This window comes from Anser brachyrhynchus (assembly GCF_964034855.1).
Source record: "Anser brachyrhynchus genome assembly, chromosome: 1".
In the NCBI taxonomy this organism is placed as follows: Eukaryota; Metazoa; Chordata; class Aves; order Anseriformes; family Anatidae; genus Anser; species Anser brachyrhynchus.
The window spans coordinates 189688894-189712744 of NC_137694.1; the positions used below are offsets into that span (position 1 = coordinate 189688894).

Here is a 23851-nt window from a genome sequence, read left to right on the forward strand (position 1 = left end):
GGGGCAAGAGGGTGGACTGCATGAACCCAAGTCATTACTTAACTATATCCTTTTTTACTATTATCTGAAGATCTCTGCAGAGCTGTAGACTGTTAAACAGCTGTTACATTTCACTGGCAATTACTGATTTTCATTTGTCCATGAACTTGCTGCTTAAATGTACATTGTTAAAACGTCCAAGCTATTCCAGGCTACCAAGAAGTGTCCTATAGAGGTGATTATTCTCTCTGTCTTCTGGTGTTTCACACTTCTGACTTTTCCCTCCCCTGTAATTCAGCCTGGGGTCATGCTGTGCCCTGCATAGTAGTTGGGAATCAAAAGGTATCAAAAACGTTGTCTCCAAAGAGGTGTATACTGGGGTTTCAGAGAATCAAGATCTCTGCTAGCACATCTGACATCCACCAACACTTTCATAGCACAACATGGTGGACAATGTCATAGATTGAAAAACGGGATCTTCATGATGGGAGAAAATGTTCCATTATCTTCCATACAACAGAAGCAAAGATTTTTCAGGCATTTACAAGGAGGAGAAAGATCAAAAAGAGCACAAGGAGAATTATTACTGAAATTGATCCTCCTCCTTTGGCAATGACCTGTTAAACAACCTTTGTGCAAGCCCCAGATTCTGCAGTCAGCCTTGCCTCAGGATAAAAGGACACTTCTCAAAGAGTGCTATTGGAGTTTTGTAGTGTCATGTTAAGATGTTGTATATTTTGTGACATTTATGTCTGAAAAAAGGTTCTTATTGGTGACTATAGTTAAAGGAAAGGAAAGAAAGTTCATACTTTACCTGAAGCATCGGGGTGATAGAGGCTGGGAGCACTTGTTATTTCTCCTTGCTGATGAAGACAGGTACCTGAGGATCTTTGACTTGCAATGAGAATCCTGCTTTTTGCAGATGGTAACCTGGAGACTGCACCCAGTCCTAGCTGTGGCTTGAGTATCATGGCAGATCGATAAAAACTTGGTGGAACCTCATAGTGGGTATATGGTGGAGGACAAAATTCATCTTTTTCAGGCCTTTCCCCAACCTAGATAAAAATCATTAACACAGATATTATGCAATAAATCAATATATACAGAGAATATGTATCTCTGAATTGCTTATAAAGGCTATTTTTCCCTCCTCATGAGTCTGGGCTTCAGACCATTGGTACATACACCCAGAGGTACATACACACATAGAGTGTGCAAGTGGAATTATTATTAGAAGTTATTTAAAATACTCTTACTGAGATAGACACAATATGGGGGAGTCTGTTTTAATGCAATAGTTATAAATAAAGTTGAAGCTATTTTAATTCACCTTATAAGAGAAATGGGATTGTCAAATTGTTTATGTCTGAAAAAAACTCCATGTGCTCTTACTGCAAAACGTGCACTGTAATCTGTGCCCCTAAGTTCCTGAAGAGACACAGTTGTGGAAGCTTGCATGTTTCTTTACGCTATATTCTCAGGGGGCTGACAGAATATTCCAAATCAGAGCTATAAAACACAGCTACCCATTTGATCTCGTGAAAAAAGCAAATCTGTAGATATGAAACATTTACTGCTAGTCATAAATAGATGCTTCTTTCCTAAAAGTCAGTGACAAATCTCTCAGTACTTTACAGGGCATATTCTGTGAGGCCAGCACAGTAAGTCCCACGCTGGATGTACTTCAAGCAAGCTGGTTGTTAGTGGAGAGCTTGCAGTCGAGCAATGACCTGGTTCCCCAGCTGAGTCCATGCATCCCTCTATACTCCAGCCAAGCCCTGACCCTCACCTCCGCATGTTTCTTTCCCCATCTCAGGATGAGGGCACAGAGCAATGCCAGAAACTCTCTGAGCTTTCACCTCTCTCATTTGCAAAGAACTGTTTGCTCTTCTGGGTAGAGTCCAACTTCTTTACCATTTCCTTATAAAATGCATAATCATCATAATCTAGCAAGGACCCATGAATATTTTTTCAGTGCATTTTCAGTGCAAAAAAAATGGCTTAGGAAATATGAAATCTGAACTAAATTTCTTTAAAAATTAATCAAAAAAAGTGCCATAGGCTACTTAGGAAGAAATGTAACTGGCAATTAATTAACTCTGCTGCAAGTTATGATGCATATAATATGCCAAATCAATTTCTATTTAGCAATTATGAGCATTCAGAATATGCAGTTTAACATTGGCTATAAAAGCTTTGATCCTAGCTGTTGCAAGAGCTTTAATCCTAATTTAGCAAATCTTTAATTTGTTAAGAGACAAGATTAGCTTTAAACTATTAAGTATAGAATCTTTGAGGCGTCTGTACAGGAACTAGGAAGACAGATGCAACAAGCACTGAGTATTACATTTTTGCTCTATATTTTTTCCTTTGTTTGCAGTACTATTTCCTGCCATATGATATACCAGTTTCCATTTTTATTACACTTCTATGACCTATTTCTACAAGTTAGGATGCAGGTTTTTACGGTACAGATGATCTTCTATGCCTGGACTGTAGCAGATTCTTAGCTTCTTATTTTCAACTTCTGGATATGAGATTGTTTCCTGGATAAGGTTCAATTTTATTTTTCTTTTCTCCCTGATGAATTTATTTCAAACAGATTTCACTATACTCTTCCTATCATCTCATATTTAACTGGCAGCAAACCTGCCAATGCCAAGTACTTTAGTATAAGGAATAGAGATAATCTTTAAATATAGAAACCACGCAACTTTGATAAACTGGGTCAGCTTAACCACACCTTCAGTCACATCAGTTACATCTTTATTGATGGTATGCTACAAGTAACACAGGAATCTGCACACAAAACCAATCAGAAGGATAAAACATTTTCTCACACTGGAAGAAGTGAGAAGGATTTACCCAGTTATCTCTCAGGAAATAGAGGTTCAGGTTCTCAAAGAGCCTAATTCATAGGGAGACATAAACTTGCTAAGATACATTCCTTTTTCTTTTGTATTTAACAGTGAATTCCTCAAGTGTGGAATTCAAGTGGTCCCAATGGAATCATGTGCAATTATTGATTATAAGTCCATCTTAGAGCAGTTAAGAGAGATTTGGATTCATATAAGTCTTGTTAGTGTCCTGTACCAGATTTTTGTACAAGGGATTTTTAGAGAAAAGATCTTTGGCAGCCTGTCAGCTAAAAGGAAGCTCAGCTCAGAACTGTAGTGTGTATCCCTGTCTGCAAGTTCCCCACTCACCACAATTAATGAACTTGTTAGAAAAAGCTGGAAAGTCTGCAGCAAATACATGAAATGTTCATGCATTTCCACAATGTGGGTAATTCTGAGCAGTGCTTCCAGCAGGTAAGGTTGCTCAACATTTTCCTTCATGTTACTTGTTTATAACGTTGTCAAACATTAAAGCCTCAAGCAAGAATCCTTTTTGTCAAGTGCCTGCTTCAGGCAATTATTTGGGAAAAGAGTCAGCAAAACTGATTCAGACATTTCACATCATAAGACTGGGGGTGGGGGGGTGGAACCTAAATAATTAAACCAAAATAAAATTTTGCCTAAATATAAAACACTAAATATAAAAACACTGCTTTGCCTAAATATAATACAACTTCCCCTACCCCTTTAACATGTCTTCACTTGGCTTTAGTCCATATTCTTTGGAGCAGAAAAATGTCCTTGTTGGCAAACGGTCCCAGAAACGGTTGAATTGGGCAGGCACAACCTTGGGAAGGAAGGCAGCAGAGCCGGCGATCTGCGGATCCCCTTATGGACCCCTGCTGGACTCAGGGCTCTTTGGAGCAGCCATAAGGTAGCAAATATAATGGGCCAAGGCCCTCTCTCCAGCAAGGCATGGATCATACCAATATGGTAAACTCTCTCCCTCCACACCAGGCTGCTCTTGTCCATGCTGGCCCTTGGGAACAGGTTCTGGGTGAGCAGACGCTGGCAGAGGAGGAAGCTGAGCTGGGGAGTGTACTCCCAGTGCCATATCGACAACCTTGTGTGAGCCTTGAAAGCTATGTCTTCCTGCTGATAAGCTTTTTTAAACATTTTTTTTTCTATTTTTTTTTAGCATTTTTAAGCGGGGTTTTCTACTTTTTTTTTCTTCTTTTTTTTCTTTTTTTTTTTTTTTTTTTTGATGAAGATGCACATAGAAGATCTACCTCCATGCCATGTTGATGTTCCAAAGAGCTGGATTTTTCATCTAAGCTGCTCTGCCTTAGCACCAGCAACACAAGGAGCCCTGAGGGTTCGCCCTGGAGTCTTCCTCAGCTAGGTCTTGCCCTGCAGTCTCCTGTCCAAGACAACACCTCCCTATCTTTCCCAGCTGATGGCTCCCAAAGGGGTATTTAACTATGCCTACCGTTTAGCTAGCTGAAGGCTGCTTGGAGATTACTGGTCTGATTGATAGCAGCTATCAACACTCCCTATCATACCTATGTAAAGATCTATAAAATGCTAATCAAAGCACTCCAAAGCCCAAATTGGACATGTGAAATAGGGTACTCTGGGAGTTTTTCCCTCACAAAGGTGATGTAGAGTAGTCATCCTGCCCCAGCACCTCCTTGTCTACAAGAGCTCTGAGTCTTCAGCACTGTCAATCTGCCGGGGTGATTTTGGTCTGCCTCAGCCCATTCTAATTGTTTTCCTTCAGATCACACATCAGTCATCTGCCATGAACAGATACTGTGCAAAGTCACTCTTCTAAGCATCTGTCCACTTGCACAGATCCCTTTTTATCCATTCTTTTGATTCATTCTGGACCCAAAGCACTCCTCTTTGCCATCCCCTTACCAGCAGAGGATTAAGGTACTTGCTTTTAGGGTGACTGCACAAGAGAGTAAATGTCATCCCCTGCTATCGGCTGCTGCTCCTAGAAATCCTGACTCCCGAGCTAATGCAAACTCAGAACTTCAGTTTGATCGGCTTCTTTCCCAGTGTCTCCCCCAGACAATCCAGCTTCTCTGAAGCAGCAGCATGCTTGGGCTCACACTACCCCATTGAAATATCCACCCAAAGTCATATTTCCTTGGGGGCATAAGGTGCTTTGGACCTTCTGCAGCTCATAACTGTCATCTTTCTAACTCTTGTCTAAAATAAACCACATTGCAGACCTGCTGCCACAACCTGAGTGCTTTTCATGTTAAGAACAGTCTTCCACAGCACCTAGAAATTGGTGTTTTGCTTCCAGCTCTGTCTGCTGACGCTGCCTGATTTTCCCAAACCCAACTGTATGGGCTATAGAAACCTATGGTCTTCAGAAGGTCTTGTCACCCTATAACCAGCCAAATAGCTGCACAGTCAATATTATTTTGGCTTTAATTTCAGTTAAATGGTAATAACCTAGTAATTTTCCCCCACCTTACAGGGAGATTGTGAAGATACCACAGTAATGGCTGGCATATACAAGCTCCCAAAGATTTTAATAACTCCTCTTCTGAATGCGAAGTGGATGGAGCTGGAAGCTGAAGGGAAAAGGGCAGCGAGCACTGTCCTTCTTGTGTTTGGGATGAGATGGTACTCTATTAAAAACTATAGTCCATGATCAATTCAACAGTCTCTAGGCTGCCTGTTAACATGCCAGAAGGATCAATCTACAATCACACATGATATCTTAGTATGGGTATTTGCTGGCTTTTGATTGTCAACACTGTCACCAAATGTGTTATTTCAATGGTATTCTTTAGATAAATACTGTATGTAGAATGATGTGGCATTAAAAGAGCCTTAGTAACATGGCATGAGGCACAGCAAAAATATATATATATACTTTTTTTTTTTTTAAAGACTGTTTCAAATTAAATACAATTGTGTGATCTTCGGTATTTACATAAAAAGCTTGTTAGTTGAGCTATCCTTGGTCCAAAACAGTGGACTCAAGGGCACATCACAGACCTGAATATAATGTCCTCTTCCCTGTCCTTTGTCTACCTTCCAAGCAAGGTCAACCTTCAACCACTGTGCTCACCTCCCAGGAGGAATTGCAGGGTACCAGCACTCCTGCCCAGCTTGCCAAGGTGGAAACACAATGAGATGTCAGGGCTCAGAACTGTGTAGAGGGGCTTCTATTACATTTTGGCTACTCAGGAAAACTTTCCCAGAAAAGTTTTTGTATTTAAGAAGCTTGTCAATATAGTACACTGCTTTAAAATGAGTCAAAGTGAATCTCTTCCGGCATTTTATATATATAATCTAAAAACAACTCTGATAGTCCCTGGTTTTCTGTATAGTTAAACAGAAGAGGATGCATATAGACCTCTGGTGTTCTATCTGTAAAAATCTGCCAAGTTTCCCATTAAGGAGGAAAAGTCTCTCTGTGAGCAAATTATATTCATTTCCCAAAGATGTTCTTGGGAAAAACAAACAAACAAACAAACAAACAAAAACAGAAGACCCATTTATGGATAAATTCAAATAGCATGTCTTCTCCTTTTAAACATCTCTATTTATACTACTAGGAAGGGACTGGCTTGCTAGGAAACATTGGAGGAATACAGTGACAACTTCCAGTCACAGATCAGACACCACAACAGGGTTGATGCCAGAAACAGTTAAGTGTATTTCTAATGATCACATATTTCCTTGATTTAGGATATACTTCTTATTTAAGGTTTGACAACTAGCTTCTGGCAGCAAAAAGTATGCAAATATCACCACTTGGCATACAAATGAGGCTGTCAAAGCTTCCTCCTTACCTCCTGCAGAAACTTCTCACTCATCGGTCCAAAGTGATGTCCCGGGGGCCGAATTCCTGACACCACCAATCCAGAACTGAAGAGCCTTGGCTTCTGGATGTCGGGTTTAAATTTGTCGTACAGGATGGTGGGGGGCTTCACCTCCCCTCCATTGGATGCCTTCTGCTCGGTAGAGATTGGCACGCCGCACGCAGGGGTACTGTAAGGCAGACCCGGTGGTGCAAATGAAGGGTCAAGCTGCTCTATTGAGCGAGGGTTTCTTCTAATGTATGTGATGATTTTAGGTCTCACATGTTTGGGCTTGGGTATTGCAGGTTTCACCTCAATGCTTTCTTCCAGTTTTTCACTGTAGTCGCTGTCCACGTCCTCCTTATCTGCTAGGGAGCCCTTGGAGTGGACCAGGATAGGTTTGGGGATTGCGCTGCTGCAAGCAATCTTGAGAGGCACTTTAGGGGATATGTTTAACAACTGTGTACTGTCAACAGGAGGTAGGACTGAGGGGGGTGACAGTTTGTCAACATGAAGTGCATAAAGGTCCTTCAAATTACTGTTAGATAGGGTGGGCTGACTATTGACATCCAGAATTGCCACTGGGCGCACAGGAGTGGGAACACATAACAAAGCATCAGCCTTTGCTGAAACCTTATAACTCTCTGGTACTTCGTCTGGAGGAAGTTTCTGTGCATGAGCTGTCTTTGTACTTGGAACCAAAAAGCTTGAGGTTTCCACATCACTGTCGTGGTTGTCAGGTTGTTGGTTCGACACTGTCTCTGCACTGCATGCTCTGTGCTGATCTGAGAGATCAGGAACAGGAATGGCAGCATCCTCAGTGACTCCTTTGACTAGCATCAGTTTATTCTCATTATCTTGCAAGGGTCTGCTGTCAGTTATATTAGTGTTATGTATCCGAGATATCTGTTCGCCAACTGTTTCAGTGCAACCTGCATCAACTTCACGTAAATTTTCATTTTGTCTACGTGTCACTTTGCCACTGGATTTACTATCAAATGTGAGTGGGAATACTGTTTCCACTTCTTTGTCAGTAGAAAATTCCTCACTAACCCGGCTAGTTGCCCTGCTGTCACTGTCATTACTTCCTCTCCCTTCCCCATTGACGGTGAAGTTACCACTTTGCAATTTGTCATCAGGATAGGTTACCACCTCGCTTGACAATGGATCCTCTACTTTATTACAGATGTCTTGAAAATGGGATGCTGGAAATTTTGATGAGTCAGACGCAGACCTTTTCTGTTCTTGCACTATTGTACTTTCATCTTTTTGACACTCCAGTAACTCTACCAGCATAATTCTCTCAATCTTCTGTTGGCACGTGTTTTTAGATTGTAGAGACGGTGCAGTCTTAAGATCTATTTTCTTACTTTTATCACCCTGACCTAATTGTGCTTCTGATTTACTAGCAGTCTCATTGGGCTTAGTAGCTGAATGATGATTGGTATGAGAAGTATGCAGTGTGCTTTCAGTGTTAACATTTGGTACATTTTCTGGTTTACTTATTTTCTTGTTCCCTGAGGTAGATGGTTTGGAATAAAACACAATATTTTCCTCTGAGGTATTGTCAAGTGGATGAAACACCATCCCAAGAAAATGATCTGTGGATGTTTTTTGTGATTTCTCTGTATTTCCAATCAAATGGTGTGACCTGTCGATGGAATCCAATGATGCAGAAAGCAGACGTTTACACGACACGCGGCCAACACATTCTTTTGCAAATGTTTCAGATTGAGGAGAAAATTTACTTGGTCTGCCCAGAGAAAGCCTTTTTATTCTCTCCATCTCCACAGTCCTGGACATTTTACCCTTAGAAAAGTTATGGGTGAGGTCAACGTCTCCTTTTGAAATAACCTCCAGGTTAGCATCATTTGTGCTGCTTTTTAAATTGGACAGACTTTGTCCTCGGCTAATCGTGATATGCCTTGATATATCCTTAGTTTCGCTGGTTCTATAGTCTTTCCCTATTTCCCTGCTTGTGGTTGAGGGCAGTTTACTTTCCTGTACACTGCTATTACAGGTCCGAGAGTCTCTGAAGGCCAGTTTATTCTGCTCCGTATTCAGATGAGTAACTTTTTCTGATCCTCCACGGTGTATATTCCCACTCTCATCTGTCAAATCATGTTTCTTGATATCTCCTTCAGTGGTTCTAACTTTTGTCACAATTTGGTTGGCATTCGTATCCCCCATACTCACTGTGCTTTCATTATTATTTTTTATTTCGCTGTTGTTGTCCTGAAGCTGGGCATAACATGACTTGTTTGGGATTAACGGAGCACTCATTTTGAAACTTCAAGTGACTGCTTTTTTTGGCAGCCCCAATTACTGAGAAAGCCTCTTTCCCCTATCAGGTTAACTAATTATTATGCATGCTTCAGTTATAGGTTTAAATTATAAACTGATCAGTAAAAAATTCCTTGTCAGAAAGCTTGGAGTCCCTTGTCAAAGTCACATTTTTGAGCTGCTCAGTTGTCTTTAGTGCAGCTTCTGGACCCAGGAAATCTTTATGACATGCAGTAGAGAGGTTCAACGAAAGCAAAACAGATCTGCCAAGTTCCGTCTGAATGACAGCCAGTTAATCCAGCCAACCTGTGAGGAAAAAAAAAAAAAAAAAAAAAGACATTACACCAGTGTCATGAATTATGCTTATTAAAAAAAGTGAAAATCAGCAGCACTCACAGGTTAGAGTACTTTCAAACACTTCAGATGCTGTTTCAGTCACAACTTTGGCCTCAGCAAAGATTTCTGGTGTAATCCTGATCTCTGACTTCAGAAGTTACGCAGTTAAAACTGTCCTGTTAGAAGAGTAATTGCTACTGTTTTTCACTACTTAGATTTACAACTGTATTTACAACTGTAAATAGCCATAAATAGCTAGGTGAGGATGAAACCTCCACATCAAGGATCTGAGCACTTTCATACTGCTATAACAATGTCTTTATTGTACCAAGAGTAGCTACTGATGCATTTAAAGCACCATTGTAAAGACAAGCCATAAGTATTAAAATTCCAGCTCTATTAGGGGACATTTATGGGTTTCTTTCCTTGACTTGTACAAATCACCGCTGTGCTTGTGCTGACTTCCCATCCCCTTTGATACTCCTCAGCCAGGTCCATAGATGCCAAGAAAGCAAGAACTATGGACGGAGGACTGCGAAGAAAAACAATGTTATTCTAAGAGACAGTTGCATACGTGTACACTCAGTTATACAGGATTATACACCAGCCCCGATACAATGCAGATCCTTTTGGTTCCCTGTCACCTGTGGTTTTGGGAGCCCCAGTTTTGCCCTCTGTCACCTACAACAAGATGAAGGGGAGACAGGATAGGATAGAACAGGACAGGACAGGACAGGACAGGACAGGATAATTCAATTGGAAGAGACCCTCAAATATCAATTCCAACTGCCTGATCTCTTCAGGGATAACCAAAAGGTAGTCCTGCCATCAGCGACCAGGGAGCAGAGACCAGCACCTCCCTCTGTGCTTCCCCTGCTCAGGGAGTTGCAGGTAGGTGACCTCCCAGCCTCCTTTCCTCCAAACTAAACAAACCCAAGTGTCCTCAGCCTCTCCTCACAGGACATGCCTGCCAGCCCTTCTACCAGCTTTTGCCCTCCTCCAGATGCATTCAAATACCTTAACATCACTTTTATATTGTGGGCCCAGAACTGGACACAATGTTCAAGGTGAGGATGCATCAATGCCGAGGGAAGACCAACCAGTATCATCTGCCTGGACTTCTGTAAGGCCCTTGACACATCTTCTGTCCATGCTTTGCTTAAATTTACTCTCAGATATTTCTTGAGTAGCTCAGTACTCTTCACAATATGGTACAGACAGTGGAAATTGGAACATGCTCCACATTTCCCAGAAGGCTGAACTCAAAGCACCTGTGATGCTCCCAGTTGTGCTGGTTTTCTGATCAGACACCCACAGGGGCTCTAATGAGAAGTGCTGATTAAGTCCCCTGTTCTGTCTGCTGCATCTAGGTGCGAGTCTGGGCTCAGATTTCTAGCACCTGCTGTGAGCAGGTCCTCCCTGCCTTCGCATTCAGCCCAGCTCTTCTCACAACATCTGCCTCCGAGCTCAGACCCAGTCCCTTCACATGGTGCACACACACATTCTGTTTGAGTCTGGATTTGGCGCTGCTGGCATAGGTCCATCTCTTCAGCAAACAACAGCTAATTAAATTAATTCATGAAACAGAACACGGCAGTAAGAATTTCACTTCAGCACCACAGGGATGTGTTATTGCAGATCTCATCCTCAAAGCACTGTAAAGTAAGACTTTTAAACTACTGTGTTCTGTCTTTATTCACACACACACAAAAGGAGTATTTATTAAATTAAATATATATTTTTATTTCTGTTTTTTTATTTGTTTGATTGTTTGTTTGTTTCTGGTGATGGTGGTGGGGTGTTTTTCGTTTCGTTTTGTTTTTGTTTTTCTTGCCAAATTTTTTTCTCATCTTCTCTCACCAAATCTGTCACCCAACAATGCAAAACTTTAATGGGGTGTAGGGTGGGGTTGACCTTGGCCAGCTGCCAGCCACCCAGCCAGCCGCTCTCTCACTCCCCCTTCCTCCACAGGACAAGGAGAGAAAATGTGATGAAAAAGCTGATGGATCACGGTAGAGGCAGCAGGGTCACTTGTCCCTTACCCATTACCATCATGGGCCAAAAAAAAAATTGACTTGGGGAGAAGTAATTTATATTACTGCCAATTAAAATAGAGCTGGATAGTGAGAAACAAAGACAAAAAAATGGAAACTCCTCCTCAGCAATGCTAGAAACTGCTCACAGCGGTCAACCAACATGGCTGCGGGCCTCAGCTGTGTCCTGGCCTGGGGCTGCTGGAACTGTCTGGAACTGTCTGGAACCGTCTGGAACCAGCTGGAGCTGACTGCAACTGGCTGAAACCAGCTGGAGCCAGCTAGAGCTGGCTAGGGCCAGCACAGGGCAGCCCAGGCCTCTCCTCACAGAGGCCACCCTGCAGCCCCACACCACCACCACCTTGCCATGGACACACCACGCACAGATGCACTTGGGGTGGCAATAACGTAGAAAGTGAGGGGGGGTTATCTAGCAACATCTTCCTCCTGACGTGCCACCTGCTGAGGGAGATTAAGGAAAGCAAATTCTCCACTGAGCTCACTAAAACTGCATCTTTTTCAGCTAATGATGAGCTAGATTTCATATGTACTCATCTCAGCTAAGGGACAAGCTTTTCATAGCCAGCATGGAGAAAGGCATGTGGTCAGTCAGTGGGAGCACAGATTCTCCATGACGGAGATGCATTCCCTTCCAGTGAAACCTGCAGAATGGTTTTCCCCTCTTTTCAGGAAAGGCTCTTCCCTTTGGGGGACTGATCTTTATATACAAATACCTCCGTTTCTTTCATGAAATGGAACAGAGCTGTTTCCTAAAGGCCTGCTGTGACCATGGAGCTGCAGTGGAAATGCAGAGGGGTCAACTGTGAATGTAGATCTCAGACAGAGGTGGGCTCACAGCAGCCCCAAGCCCTCTGCCTGCCCTTCGGGGCTGGAGACTCCTGTGTCCCACCAGCTGCTCCTGCCCTGGAGTCACACTCATTTCAAATATACAACGAGAGCAATACATTAGTTTGTCTTTTTTGTTTGATTGTTTGTTTGCTTGTTTGGAAATCTCTTACACAGGTTTACAATAAAGCTAACTGAGGCATTTAAGATTATGAACGTGGTGATAAGAGGTCATTTGTTCTTCTTGTCTACACTTGCCCCCAATATGATTACTAGCACTAACTCACCGCAAATGAAGACAGGTTTGAAAAAAACATTGTGGAAACACCTGTATTTGTTCAAAGCATCTTCCCACATGCTGAGACAGGACACGCTCATCCAGGGAGCTCGTTCTGCTTGAAGCAGGAAGCAGACCAAATAATTTGGTTTAATGTTGCTGGTACAAATTGATTAACCTGAGGATGAGAAAAGATCTGTCCCTTCTCAAATACAGGGCACTACACAGTCTCTATGTGTGATTGAAATTAGCGTCTTAAAGCAGCCAGTGCTGACCAGAGACATGGACTTCAAATGTGTATGTAATTACATTGCTTTTAAGAGAAGGCACAATAAAATATGGTCTAGGCAGAGCTTAATCTCAGGCAGCATTAGCATTGTACCTGTGCTACCTCCAGAGTCAGTGAGGAGGGATGGGCACCTTGGAAAGGTGATTCATCCCGTACTAACGCCTACACACCAGATATTTGAAGTTTAACTCTTCCAGATGAAGTCCAGTCCCAGATTAAGGATGTCACAGACCTGAAGAATCTATTATAACCTTACAGTTAACATTCATACTATTACATAAATTTATTTTCTTCTTCTGCAAAATATTGTCTGATTAACTTTTCATTCTGCTATAAAACATATTAATAGAACAGGACTCCTAATTTAATATAAAAATATAATCAAGCAACTATGTCAATTAGTACCTTATTATTTCAGTTTCCCTGTTGCAGAATACAAGCTTTTGGTTTTGGTTCATTCAGTGGAATAGAGACTTATATACTGTGATAGGCAAATTTGGCAGTAAGATATATGGTTCTGTGATACATTTGGGACCTTAGAAGATTTTATCTTTTCTTTTTTTTTTTTTTTTTTCTGTATATAACTTCTATTTGAGAAGCTTTTGCTGGGATTTTCTGCCGATAAGTTTATCTTAAGTGGCACTGTCTAGTCTCAACTTCGCTATGCTCTTTGGAGTCAGTGACATGAAAAGACTGTGAGATGAAGAGCCTGTGTTCTGCTGCCTCTTCCTCTGTTCTTTATTGCTCACTTCTTTAGAGTGATGTTGGCTGACATAAACACACCCAAAGTCACTTCCTGCTGTGCAGGAAGGCTCAGGGATGATGGATATGTGAACCTCCTACCTCTTCAGATGCCCTCTTTAGCAGGAGCAAGATGTAAGAGGAGACTTGATCCCAGCAATGGCACCACTTCATCACTTAGCAGTTTCTCGCTAAGGACCCTGGACAAGAAAGAGGACTGCAAGTCTTAAAAGTCTCGATATGGTATACGTAAGCCTTGATATGGGTAAACACTTCTTGATGCTGTATAGCATAAAAATGTCCCCTCTGAATTGCAGAAAGTGAAAAATGAAGTTATAGCCAAGTTATATCTCCATGTCACTGCATCTTGGCAGGATACAATAACTATATTCATGAAAAAAAAAAAAAACCTTTACAATGTGAAGATGTGAAGTGAGCATACTAGACAGTAGAATAAAATGATATCCACCAGACTATGGTAAACTGTGCATCCAACAGGGAGGAGAAAAGTTCAAGGAGCCAGAAACATAATTAAATGCTTTTGTTTCACCTCATCAGTATCAGTTTCCTTCTGTGATGACCATCTTTAATAGCCTCTATTCTAAGCCTGAGTCCATGTAATGATGCTGTAGGAAGGAAGCCTACAAGAGTTTCTTCTCATTTGCTATTGCTACATTCTGTTCCATCCTAAACTACATTTAGCCAGCAGGTCCCACTCCAGCCTCTGGAGACCCTAGGGAGAAGATGAAGCTGAGCTGGATGATATCAGCCCCCTGCACAGCATGGACTGTAGCAGCAGAACTCAAGTTTGTAAAATATAGCTGCCTGGAAAGGAAAAGCAGCAGCCTTCTTCCAAATAATAACAGTAGTTTTTTGGTAAAACAGGCAGTGTAGGAATAATGGTGAAAATATTATTCTCAGTAGGCACTGAGTAAAAGAAAAATGTAAAGAATTATCAGTCTTTTGGCTGGTTGTTTGGTTTTCAATTTGCCACAAAAAATAGAGCAGCAATAACTAGAAGATATACAAAAGAATGATCATAACATACGGAAAAGTAAAACTGGAGATAAAGATATAAAACCAAAATGGGTTGAGTAGGTTGGCTCCTGTATAAACATTTCCTAGTTCAGACTGTCACAGCTGCTTCTCCATCCCAGCACTGAAACACTAAAACCAGAATATTTACAGCAAGATATGCTAAAAACATCTGGCTGTACTGCTAAAACTGTGCACAGCTTGGGCTGATTGCGTTTTCTGATTTCTAAAATTCTAAAGAGTAAGAGAAGCACCTGAATACCTTATTAACCATCTGCCACTGAACTCATGCCTCTGTCATACCTGTTTGCTACTATCCTAAAAAACAAACAATCAAACAAAAAACAACAATGGATTTTAACAGCTAGGGGCAGACCACAGACCAGCAGCCACCCATCACCACCCGTTCCTGCAAGACAAATCTTCTTGAGCTGGTGGGGATAGTGAGCTGCGCTGCTCTGGGGTGAGGATGACACAGGTTTTTGCTGCACTACAGCATTCACAAATAAACTCCTGCAGAAACAGGTCCTAAGAAAGAAATCTCGGCTCATGGGAGAGAAGTTCCCCTTGTCTGAGCAATGCAGTAGCTGAGGGAGACTGATGAAAGTACACGAGGAGCACATTTGTACGAGGTGTGAAAGAGATGTGGTTATTACAGTTACTACAGAAAACTGGCATGAACAACAGGCTCCCAATATGCAGAAATGCTGCTGGGAAGGCCTGGCACATGCTATTTGAGGACTTCTCTGGCAGAAGGGATACCACCTCACCACACATCAGGGCTGCAAGTTGCCAAGAACTGAGCCACATGGATGAAATAAATACAGTGCTGGAAGGGAAGGAGGCATGAATATCTTCCTGAAAAGTCCAAATCATTACGAACTACTTCTTCCAATGGCTCTGGAATTTGAAAGCTGATACCAGGACACTAAAAAAAAAAAAAAAAAAAAAATCCAATAAACTCCTTGGAGTGGTTAAACTACAATCAGAATTAATTAAAAGCTGTGGAGAAGCATTCACCCAGGCATGTGATAATTTTGTTAATGTGATTTGGAAGGCTGAGAACTAACATTTGGATAGACTCCCCAGTTGGTTTCTACTCATAAAGAAGCAGATCCAGCTGTTTGGGGAAATTACAGTATCATCTCATCATTGGCAGACCCTATGGAAACATTGCTGTGTATCACGAAGAGGACAGTACTTCAGGACAGGCAACTGTCTGCCTGAAGAGCAACTCAGACATAGGCAGAGACAAGAAATGGTGGAGCAAATGCTAGGTCTTTACACATTGGAAAATGATGGGAAGGCAATTCCTATTCAGTTGTGGAACTGAAATGACCTGAAAATATTAGTGGTTTTTGCAGAGCGGGATTCTTGAACATTTCCAGAATTTCAGTTTTAGTTGGTTTAATGCCTTTATGGTCAATAAATTTTAATCTTTTCATTCTTTACATAATTACCTATTTCATATCTGTATAAATTTAGATATAAAAACTGTATATAAAGTAGTTATTGGTTAGGAGTAAGAGGTTTCATATGCAAAAGCAAAGCTTTTCAGTTATTTTTCACCAAAATACAGGTTTTAGATCATTGAAATTATTAATGAATTTATACTCTTCTATTAAACTAATTTATCAAAATGTTTAGTAACAAAATAGGTTTTAAACATTTTCCACATTTAGCTTCAACTTAAACTTATTCTGTTTAACTTTTTTTTTTTTTTTACAGTTTAAAATAGCATTTCAAGATCAAATTTACTCCGTGTTTGCATTTTTTAAAAATTTTAAAAGAGAAAGTGTGAAATAAGTATTCATTTCATTACTAAATAAAATCTCCTGTTAAAGCAGGCCCCTGTCACTCTGGATGAGGCTGTCCTGTCCTAGGCAAAACACAAAGGTTACATGCTCTACGCAAATTAGTATTTTAACTTACTTTTCCTAAATAACTGTGTGATAACAAGCCCAGTGTAGCGCTCTGGTTCTTGCTTTCACAAGGCCTATGAGGATGTGTATCTTTTTCAATTTTTTTTTGGGTCAGTATTTTCTTTTTCCTGCCCGGTGTCATGTCACATGAAGCGTACTGCACACACCAAACGTGCCAGCTATGACATGATACACACATTGCCACTCGCCAAGCTCCTGAGCTCCTGAAGACTGAGCCCGTTTTTTGGGGTCCAGCCTACAGTACCCTTCTATGTAATTTCCATATAGGACACCCCTGAGAGATCGCTGGGAAGCAGTACAATTCCCTGTTTGCTGGTAATCACTGCCGCGTGTCACTGCCTGATGCACAGCCAAAGGCACATCTCCTCTCCATGGGCAGGGGGATGGCAGCATCTCCGTGACCTGAAGCAACAGGACCAAAGAACCACATGCCACCATGAAACCCTGTAGCTGCAGCCGTAGCTCCTGGCAGTATCACAATGTGTTCCTTACTGGCTTGCAAGATTTACTTTCCTTTCTGAATAAAATGGAAAAATGGAAAATAAACACCACGTTAGAAGCATTTAGATATATCCTTAATTGCCTATGTATGGCAATCGGAGGATGCCAACTCAGCAGGGAGAGCAAAGGGATTACACTCTTTTCCCTTTGGCTATATATCCCATTTTCAGAACTGGGGCACTTTATCTCATAGTCCCTACTGTGGATGGGAAGTACCCATGACCACACACAACTGCTGTTGGCCAAAGCAACCTGGAGCTGCTTGGTCTTGCTTGGGAACAGACCCACAAATTTTCTTGCCATGGCAATGCAAAGAGCAGAAATCTTAATTTACCTCCAGTTACACTCTGGGGATCGGTACATCTTAAATGCAAACAGATCAAAAACCTTCTCAGATAATGTATATAAATTATTTCCTTTTCATAAGAAACTTGTAAATGTATGTTTTTTTGTTAAAACTGCATTTTGTAATATAAATGTGAAGAGCTACCCTAATAATTTATTACCTGTGAGGGCTAAATTCCCAAAGCACATTATGTGGAAAGGATCCTGCTTACTGCTATTTCAAAGGAGTACAGGATTTGGGATTAAAGAATCTCATTATCAAAACTGACAAATTATTTTAATTATTAACATCAATCAAGTCTCCACAAGGCATAAGCCTTAATAGTTGTGGTTTTTCAAAACTCCTTTTTTTTTTACATTTCCATTTGCTTTCAAATGTTCACTGTTGGATAAGACAACACACTCTGATATAAGCAATCCTGTTAATCAGATTCCCCTTCAAATGGCCTGTGATTGTCTTAGTAACGGCAACCAGGAAGCCAATTTGATAACCGCAGCAAGTTATCTCAAACAGATGTTTGGTTTTATTTTAATTTCAGGTAAGTATACCAGGTTAGTGGTATAGGAACAGCTCATACTTTCTGAAGCACAATACTATTCAATTCAGGACTTCAAAGAACAAACAGCAGAACCTCAGGGAAAAAAACACTGTGAAGAGAGGTGGTATTGGATGAGGGCATAATGGTTGTTTAAGTTGTAAGAGCTGGTAAATCAGGAGAGGCAGGACCTCAGCTCAGAGCTTCAGTCCACACAGATCTATAATGTCACAGCCATGAGCAAAACTCAGGCAGTACAAGAAAACCTTGAATCAGAGGGCCAAAGGAGAGAAATCTATCACTGAACACCCAAAAGCACTGTAGAGCAAATGAAAATGGAAAGAAAGAACACAATAAGGAAGTTTTCTTGGAGGGAAGTGTAGTCTGGACAAAAACTGATTCCTCCCCAACAAGTGGAACCAAACATGGGAAGAAAAATGATACATCAGACCAAGTCAGTGCTGCCACAGCTCAACCCACCAGTTATGTATGGACATACCACCCTAGGGTTGAGCCCAGGTATGGACACAACCCTCTGCACTCTTCCTTTTGTCCCTGGATATTGGCATCCTCCATGCATGCACCATTTTGCCTCTTGGCAGTCTTGAGCACAGCAGAGAAAAAAGTCCCCCTAAAATGTATAGGCGATAATGGCAAAGGTGGGAGATGCACCCCTAGCTCCTGTTGTTCTCTTCCATTGGATGGGAGGGAGCAGCAAAGGGATCCTGCCTGTCCTCTCTGAGCACCTTGACCCTGCAGAGCCAAGCCAGCAATTGAACATGTGCCCCTCTACCCAAAAATGCAAACAAGCAGCTTATCAGAAAATCTGCAACAGCTGGACAGTGGATGTGCTGGGCCCCAAAACAGTACTTAATTTATTTCTGTACAGCACAAAATTTTGACATAGAGAGGAGATTGTGAAATGTTTCCAAAATGATCATTGTTTTTTTGCTAAGACTGCTAAATCTTTCCTGCTTTCCAAAAAAACATCTGGGAGACAGAAAAAATATATTTAGTTATAACACTCAAAAAGTTCATAAATTTGCTTCCTATTGAGCAAAACCAGAAACTCAGAAGCTTTGTCTACTCCAGCAAATCTACCCACTGCTGATAAAGCAGTTATAACTGGAGCTGAACTCAGTTTAACTTCAAGTGTATCCAAGGGTAAACCGTCTTTCCACATCATTTTCTGAATTCTACTGAATTCAATGGCAGGTAAATGCATCAGTTCTTAACTGAATACCTAAATATGAATTTAGGACCCTAGTTTTAGATTGCTAGATTTGCACATTTGAGTTTGAACTAGCATCAGTTCTATAATGCTGTCAAAATTTCAAAAACATCACTGTAGATATACTGGGGCAACTCATCAGTAAAAAACAACAAACCAAATATAAAGGATTATCAGAAATTCTATGTATATTCTTTAACTCCAGCAAAAAACATCTTCTATAATTAGTTTGATCTACATTCCCTGAATATTTTTCCTCGTGACTTGAGACCTAAGGGGAAAAAAACAATGTCAATCTGTTAAAAAAAAAGTGGACAAGGAAATGAAAACTGGTAAAATCCAGACGGGACTGTGGATTAGAGGACCCTGGTTACACCAGTCACAATAACCTATTCAAGGGCATAAAGCTCAGTGTGTTTTTATTCACAGTCATACTTTCCTACCAGGATCTGTGAAGTACATGAAGTAGATTTCTAGGTGTAACTCCAGGTGTGAGGAAGGCAGAAGGAATGTGTGTAATTATCACACTCCCGACACTCTGACTGACCTAGAAGCTGTAGTACAATTCAGAAGCAGTAACACCATCCTGCCCCACAAGCACCACGTGTCCATCGTGGCTGGGGGCTCACCAAGGACGAACTGGCAAGGAAGTTCTCATTTATGAGCACAGAAGGCAAACAGCAAAATCTTATTATTCAGAAAAGTCAAGCACAACTAATGCATTACCGTCCTGCTGCTACTGATCCTGAAAGGGTAGTAGAAATACATCACAGTGACCCCTGCTCTGTAAACAATTACATTTGTTCTGCTTAGAAAAATGTGTATATATTGCTCAAAAACATTTGGAGGATATATTTTTTTTTTTGGTCAAAAGATTGCATCCCCCTTTTCATAAATCAACACAAACTTGATTCAGTTTTAGCATTCTATCACCTTTCTATTTACCAGGCACTTTATCACTACACACTCCTTCAATGTATACAGAAAATGAGAAATGTTTCTACTGTGAGTTTTGGGGATTTTTCACACACTGTATTTTTTTAACAGCAAACATATAGGATTTGAGATCTTTATGCTCATGTTTATTTTTTGATATTGTTGATTATTTTAGAACCCACAGCTGTGTATCAAGCATCTTTTGCACATATCAGATACACAGGAAAACTAGCAAGCGTACTAGATACATTGCATTAAAAATAGCAAGCACTCAGCAGCTCAGCCCAAAAAGAAATGGATGTTTCTTCTAAACTGCATACCTCACCTTACCATCACCCCACTCTCTACTTACCTCAACCATGCAATCTTCTTCCCTCCTTCAGGAGCTAGGAAGAAGTTTAGGTTTTGCAGCTTGTGCAAAGGACCAAACAGGCTTTTAGGCAAAGCAAAGAAATGACCTCCAAAGAATAGGGTACTGCAAAGGAAGCATCCACAAATTCTCTTCCTTCTTGCTCCAGTTTGTGTCTGCAAACTGAAAGGAGAAGGATGTAGTCTCCCAAGGGACTGCTCAGGACTTTCCAGCTTTGCTGGTGGAGCTGGTTGGAGGACAACTGCTGGTGGAAGACAAGCTGAACATGAGTCAGTGGTGCGTCCTTGTGGCAGAGAAGGCTAAATATATGTGGGGCTGCATTAGCAAGAGGGTAGCCAGCAGGTTAAGGAAGTGATCTTCCCCTCTGTTTAGTATACATAAGGCATATGGGGCATTGTGTCCAAGTTTGGGGCCTCAGTACAATGCTGGTACTGGAGAGGATCCAGAGGAGGGTCACCAAGATGGTTACAGATCTGGCGTACATCATTCAGTACATCATATACAAAGAGGGGCTGAGGTACCTGGCTTGGTCCAGCCTAGAAGTGGGGAGTCTGGGGGGAACCTAACAGCTGTCTTCAGTGACCAAAAAAAGGGGAATAACAGAGAAGACAGTCAGACTCCTCTCATAAATGCACAGCTAATGGAAAAGAAGCAGCAGACACAAGTTGCTATAAGGAACATTTAAACTGAATATAAGGGGGGAAAACGTTCATAATGACAGGGGTGAAGCACTGATGCAGGTCAACAAGAATGGTTATACAATCTCCATCCTTGGAGATTTTCAAAATTTCACTCAAGAAGGCCTCAAGAAACCTGACCTGAAGTTGGTCCAGCTTTGAGCAGGGTTCGGACTAGGTGGCCTCCAGAAGTCCCTTCCCACCAAATTATTGCATGATTCTAATAGAAACTGTTAAACTGTTAAACAGGAAGACAAACAAAGGACTATTTCATGACACACTGCTGGAACCTCCATGGAACAAGAAGAACACTCCAAAGACTCATCTCATATATTCATATCCTAAACTAAAGATTTATGTTAAAAGCATTTAACAACAGCCAGAAGTCCCAGGATCCTGCTAACATCTGTGTGGAAGGTAAAAATGGCTCCCAACTTTAAATATCAGCACTGCTGAACCTGGTACACTGAGATCTTTCTTCAGCAAAAAGTGTCAGAGAAGCAGGACAAGCAATTCCCTCCATTCCACATGTGACTTCTTTGTCAGCATATTATTCCATAGGGAAAATTGCCCAGTTCCTTTAATATGTTAAATTAATCATTCTCTCAATGACATACAGGGCAGAATTGCTCACCCTCACCTTTGCAAGGCCAGTAAATTTTAGGCAAAATTCTGTAAAACATTCTACCCGATTCAATGGCGTATTTCTTTAATTAAACCATAGATTATAATTTGATTAGAAACATAAATTCCATGTTTTAAGACAACTTGTATGTTACCAAATGGGAAATCTTTTCTCAGATGAAAATAAGCGGAAAATGAAAAAGAACCAAACAAAATAAAGCGGACCATTTCACTTCATTAGAAGGAGAAAAATTAATACTACAACCATCTCTACCACTTGCAAAATGTAAGAAGTATTTTTTAATCTGAATAAATATGTAATGATACAGACGATAGCAAAGCAATGACTCCTACAGCAAGAATGCATTGCTGGAGATGGCCAGGCTTTGGTCTAACTTGCAGTAAGGCAGCCATCCCATCTGCCTTTTTCCCCTTCACTTATTTCAATGCCATTAAAACTACGATTTTAATGCTTTATACAAAACACTTTCCAAGTATGGCAATATAAAATCTTTCAGGAGGTCTGTGGGACCATGCCTTTTATTTTCCCCAAACAAAGTATCAATGATAAAAAGTTTCTTTTTTCTTTTTTCTTTTCCATTACTTCAGCAACTAGAAAAAAATGAGATCTACATATAAAAAAGTCTGCTGTCAGCTGGCTTCCTTCCACCTCATGATCCACAGTGCACCAGTAGCCACATCGTCAGCAATATTCACCCATCATTACCTTAACTAGAAAGATACTGTAGATGCTTGCAAACAGTCATAAAAAGAGATGTCAATGGAAAACAGAGGACCTCAAGTTACCTACGTGCTCTCAGAGAACTACAGAAGACATGAATATGGACTAAGAAACACATTCTGAGTACTTTTAATATGCATAAATGCTGTTAGGAGCATTAGGCAGATTGTAACACAACGCTTGGAAGTAGGAATGCTACATGAACAGGAAAACTAAATATTACTTTCTCTTGAAACTGGAGAGATCTGCACCTGCCGTACAGCTCTGGGCATGCCATTTTTAGAAGCTCAATAAGAAATTGGTGGACATAAAGGAAAAAGCAAGAAATGTGCTTAATAGAATAGCAGGGTTACATATTTAATAACTGTACGTAGTTAAGGTAGGTAACTAATCATTGCACTTAGATTTCATAGGAGATGTGGAACAATCTCTGGACATTTTTAAGAACACTTTAGACAAACCTCTCTTAGAAATGATGAAATTCTAGATTATCTTGCCTTGAGGAAGATGAATGGATACTGTGACCTCCCTTCCAGTCTTATTTTTTAACTCATCTATGAAACTTTTGGGGGAAAAAAATAATAATAAATATACACAACATGGATAAATAATGACTATGGGAACTATAAGCTCCTGTCCAGCAAATGCTTCCATACATGCTGAACTTTACTATCTTAAGTCATCTTACAGATGTCAAGAGGCTGACTCAGGACAGTAAAATTATGTACGTGCTGAAGTGTTTGCACTACAAGTGCCATAACTCTCACTTCTGTACAGCATGAGGAAAGACAACTGTTTACACTTCTATGCTGCCTGTATGAGAGCCTTCAAATCAAAATAATTAATGTCTGGAAAAGACTGGCCAGTGAAGAGTTTTGTTAGTTTGTACAAGGAACATTTCTAGGACTTTGGACACAGAAAAAGTAATGGGGCAATGAATCATAAGCACTGCAATGCTTTTGTACATTCACTTGCAGCGTATGGAGATGAAATAGTAAGGATGATTTAGTATTAGAAGCTCTCGCTTGGTGAAGTCAGGATGTCTTGACACCAAATATTTTAGGATACTGGCAAATTCTTACCATGATCTCTCAATAGACCTCAGTGTTGTCAGTCTTGAAGTGAAGTGAGGTAACCTTGATGAATATTACAGAATACATTTATCTAGTTAAAAATGGGAGAGTCAATGTGATGATTTGGGGGTATATATCCAACTGGTTACATACTTTACTCCGGGGCTTGTTTCCCAGGTTGAGACCTCTGGGGGCTGTTATCTCTTTTGCCAAAGCAAAGACAGTACACGTGAGGCCAGGCTGCTAGGGATTTTCTTGGAATGCCTACACGAAAGGAGCCATAAAGACTTTTAAGTCACACCTGGTTTATTTCTAATGGACTAATATGCATTACGTCCGATAACTGCTTTAATAACTTCTATGTAATTGCTTAGAGGATTGAATCTG

At 40.8% G+C, this 23851-nt stretch overlaps 1 protein-coding gene across 6 annotated transcripts in view; it reads right to left on the reverse strand.

Moving 5' to 3' along the window:
- The window catches only part of MTUS2 (microtubule associated scaffold protein 2), a 285432-nt gene that overhangs the window by 171801 nt on the left and 89780 nt on the right, over positions 1 to 23851 (reverse strand). For 5 of the 6 annotated variants that reach the window (XR_013940615.1, XM_080560576.1, XM_080560572.1 and 2 more), the window contains 2 exons: positions 6638 to 9235; positions 794 to 1034 (listed from right to left, as the gene is read on the reverse strand). Coding sequence is in view for 5 of the 6 variants with exons in the window: in XM_080560576.1 (XP_080416702.1) it covers positions 794 to 1034; positions 6638 to 8929 (2533 nt within the window). In the remaining variant the exon portion in view is untranslated. Of the gene's footprint in view, positions 1 to 793; positions 1035 to 6637; positions 9236 to 9325; positions 15415 to 23851 lie in introns of all 6 variants that reach the window. The other variant, XM_080560574.1, reaches the window with a different exon arrangement.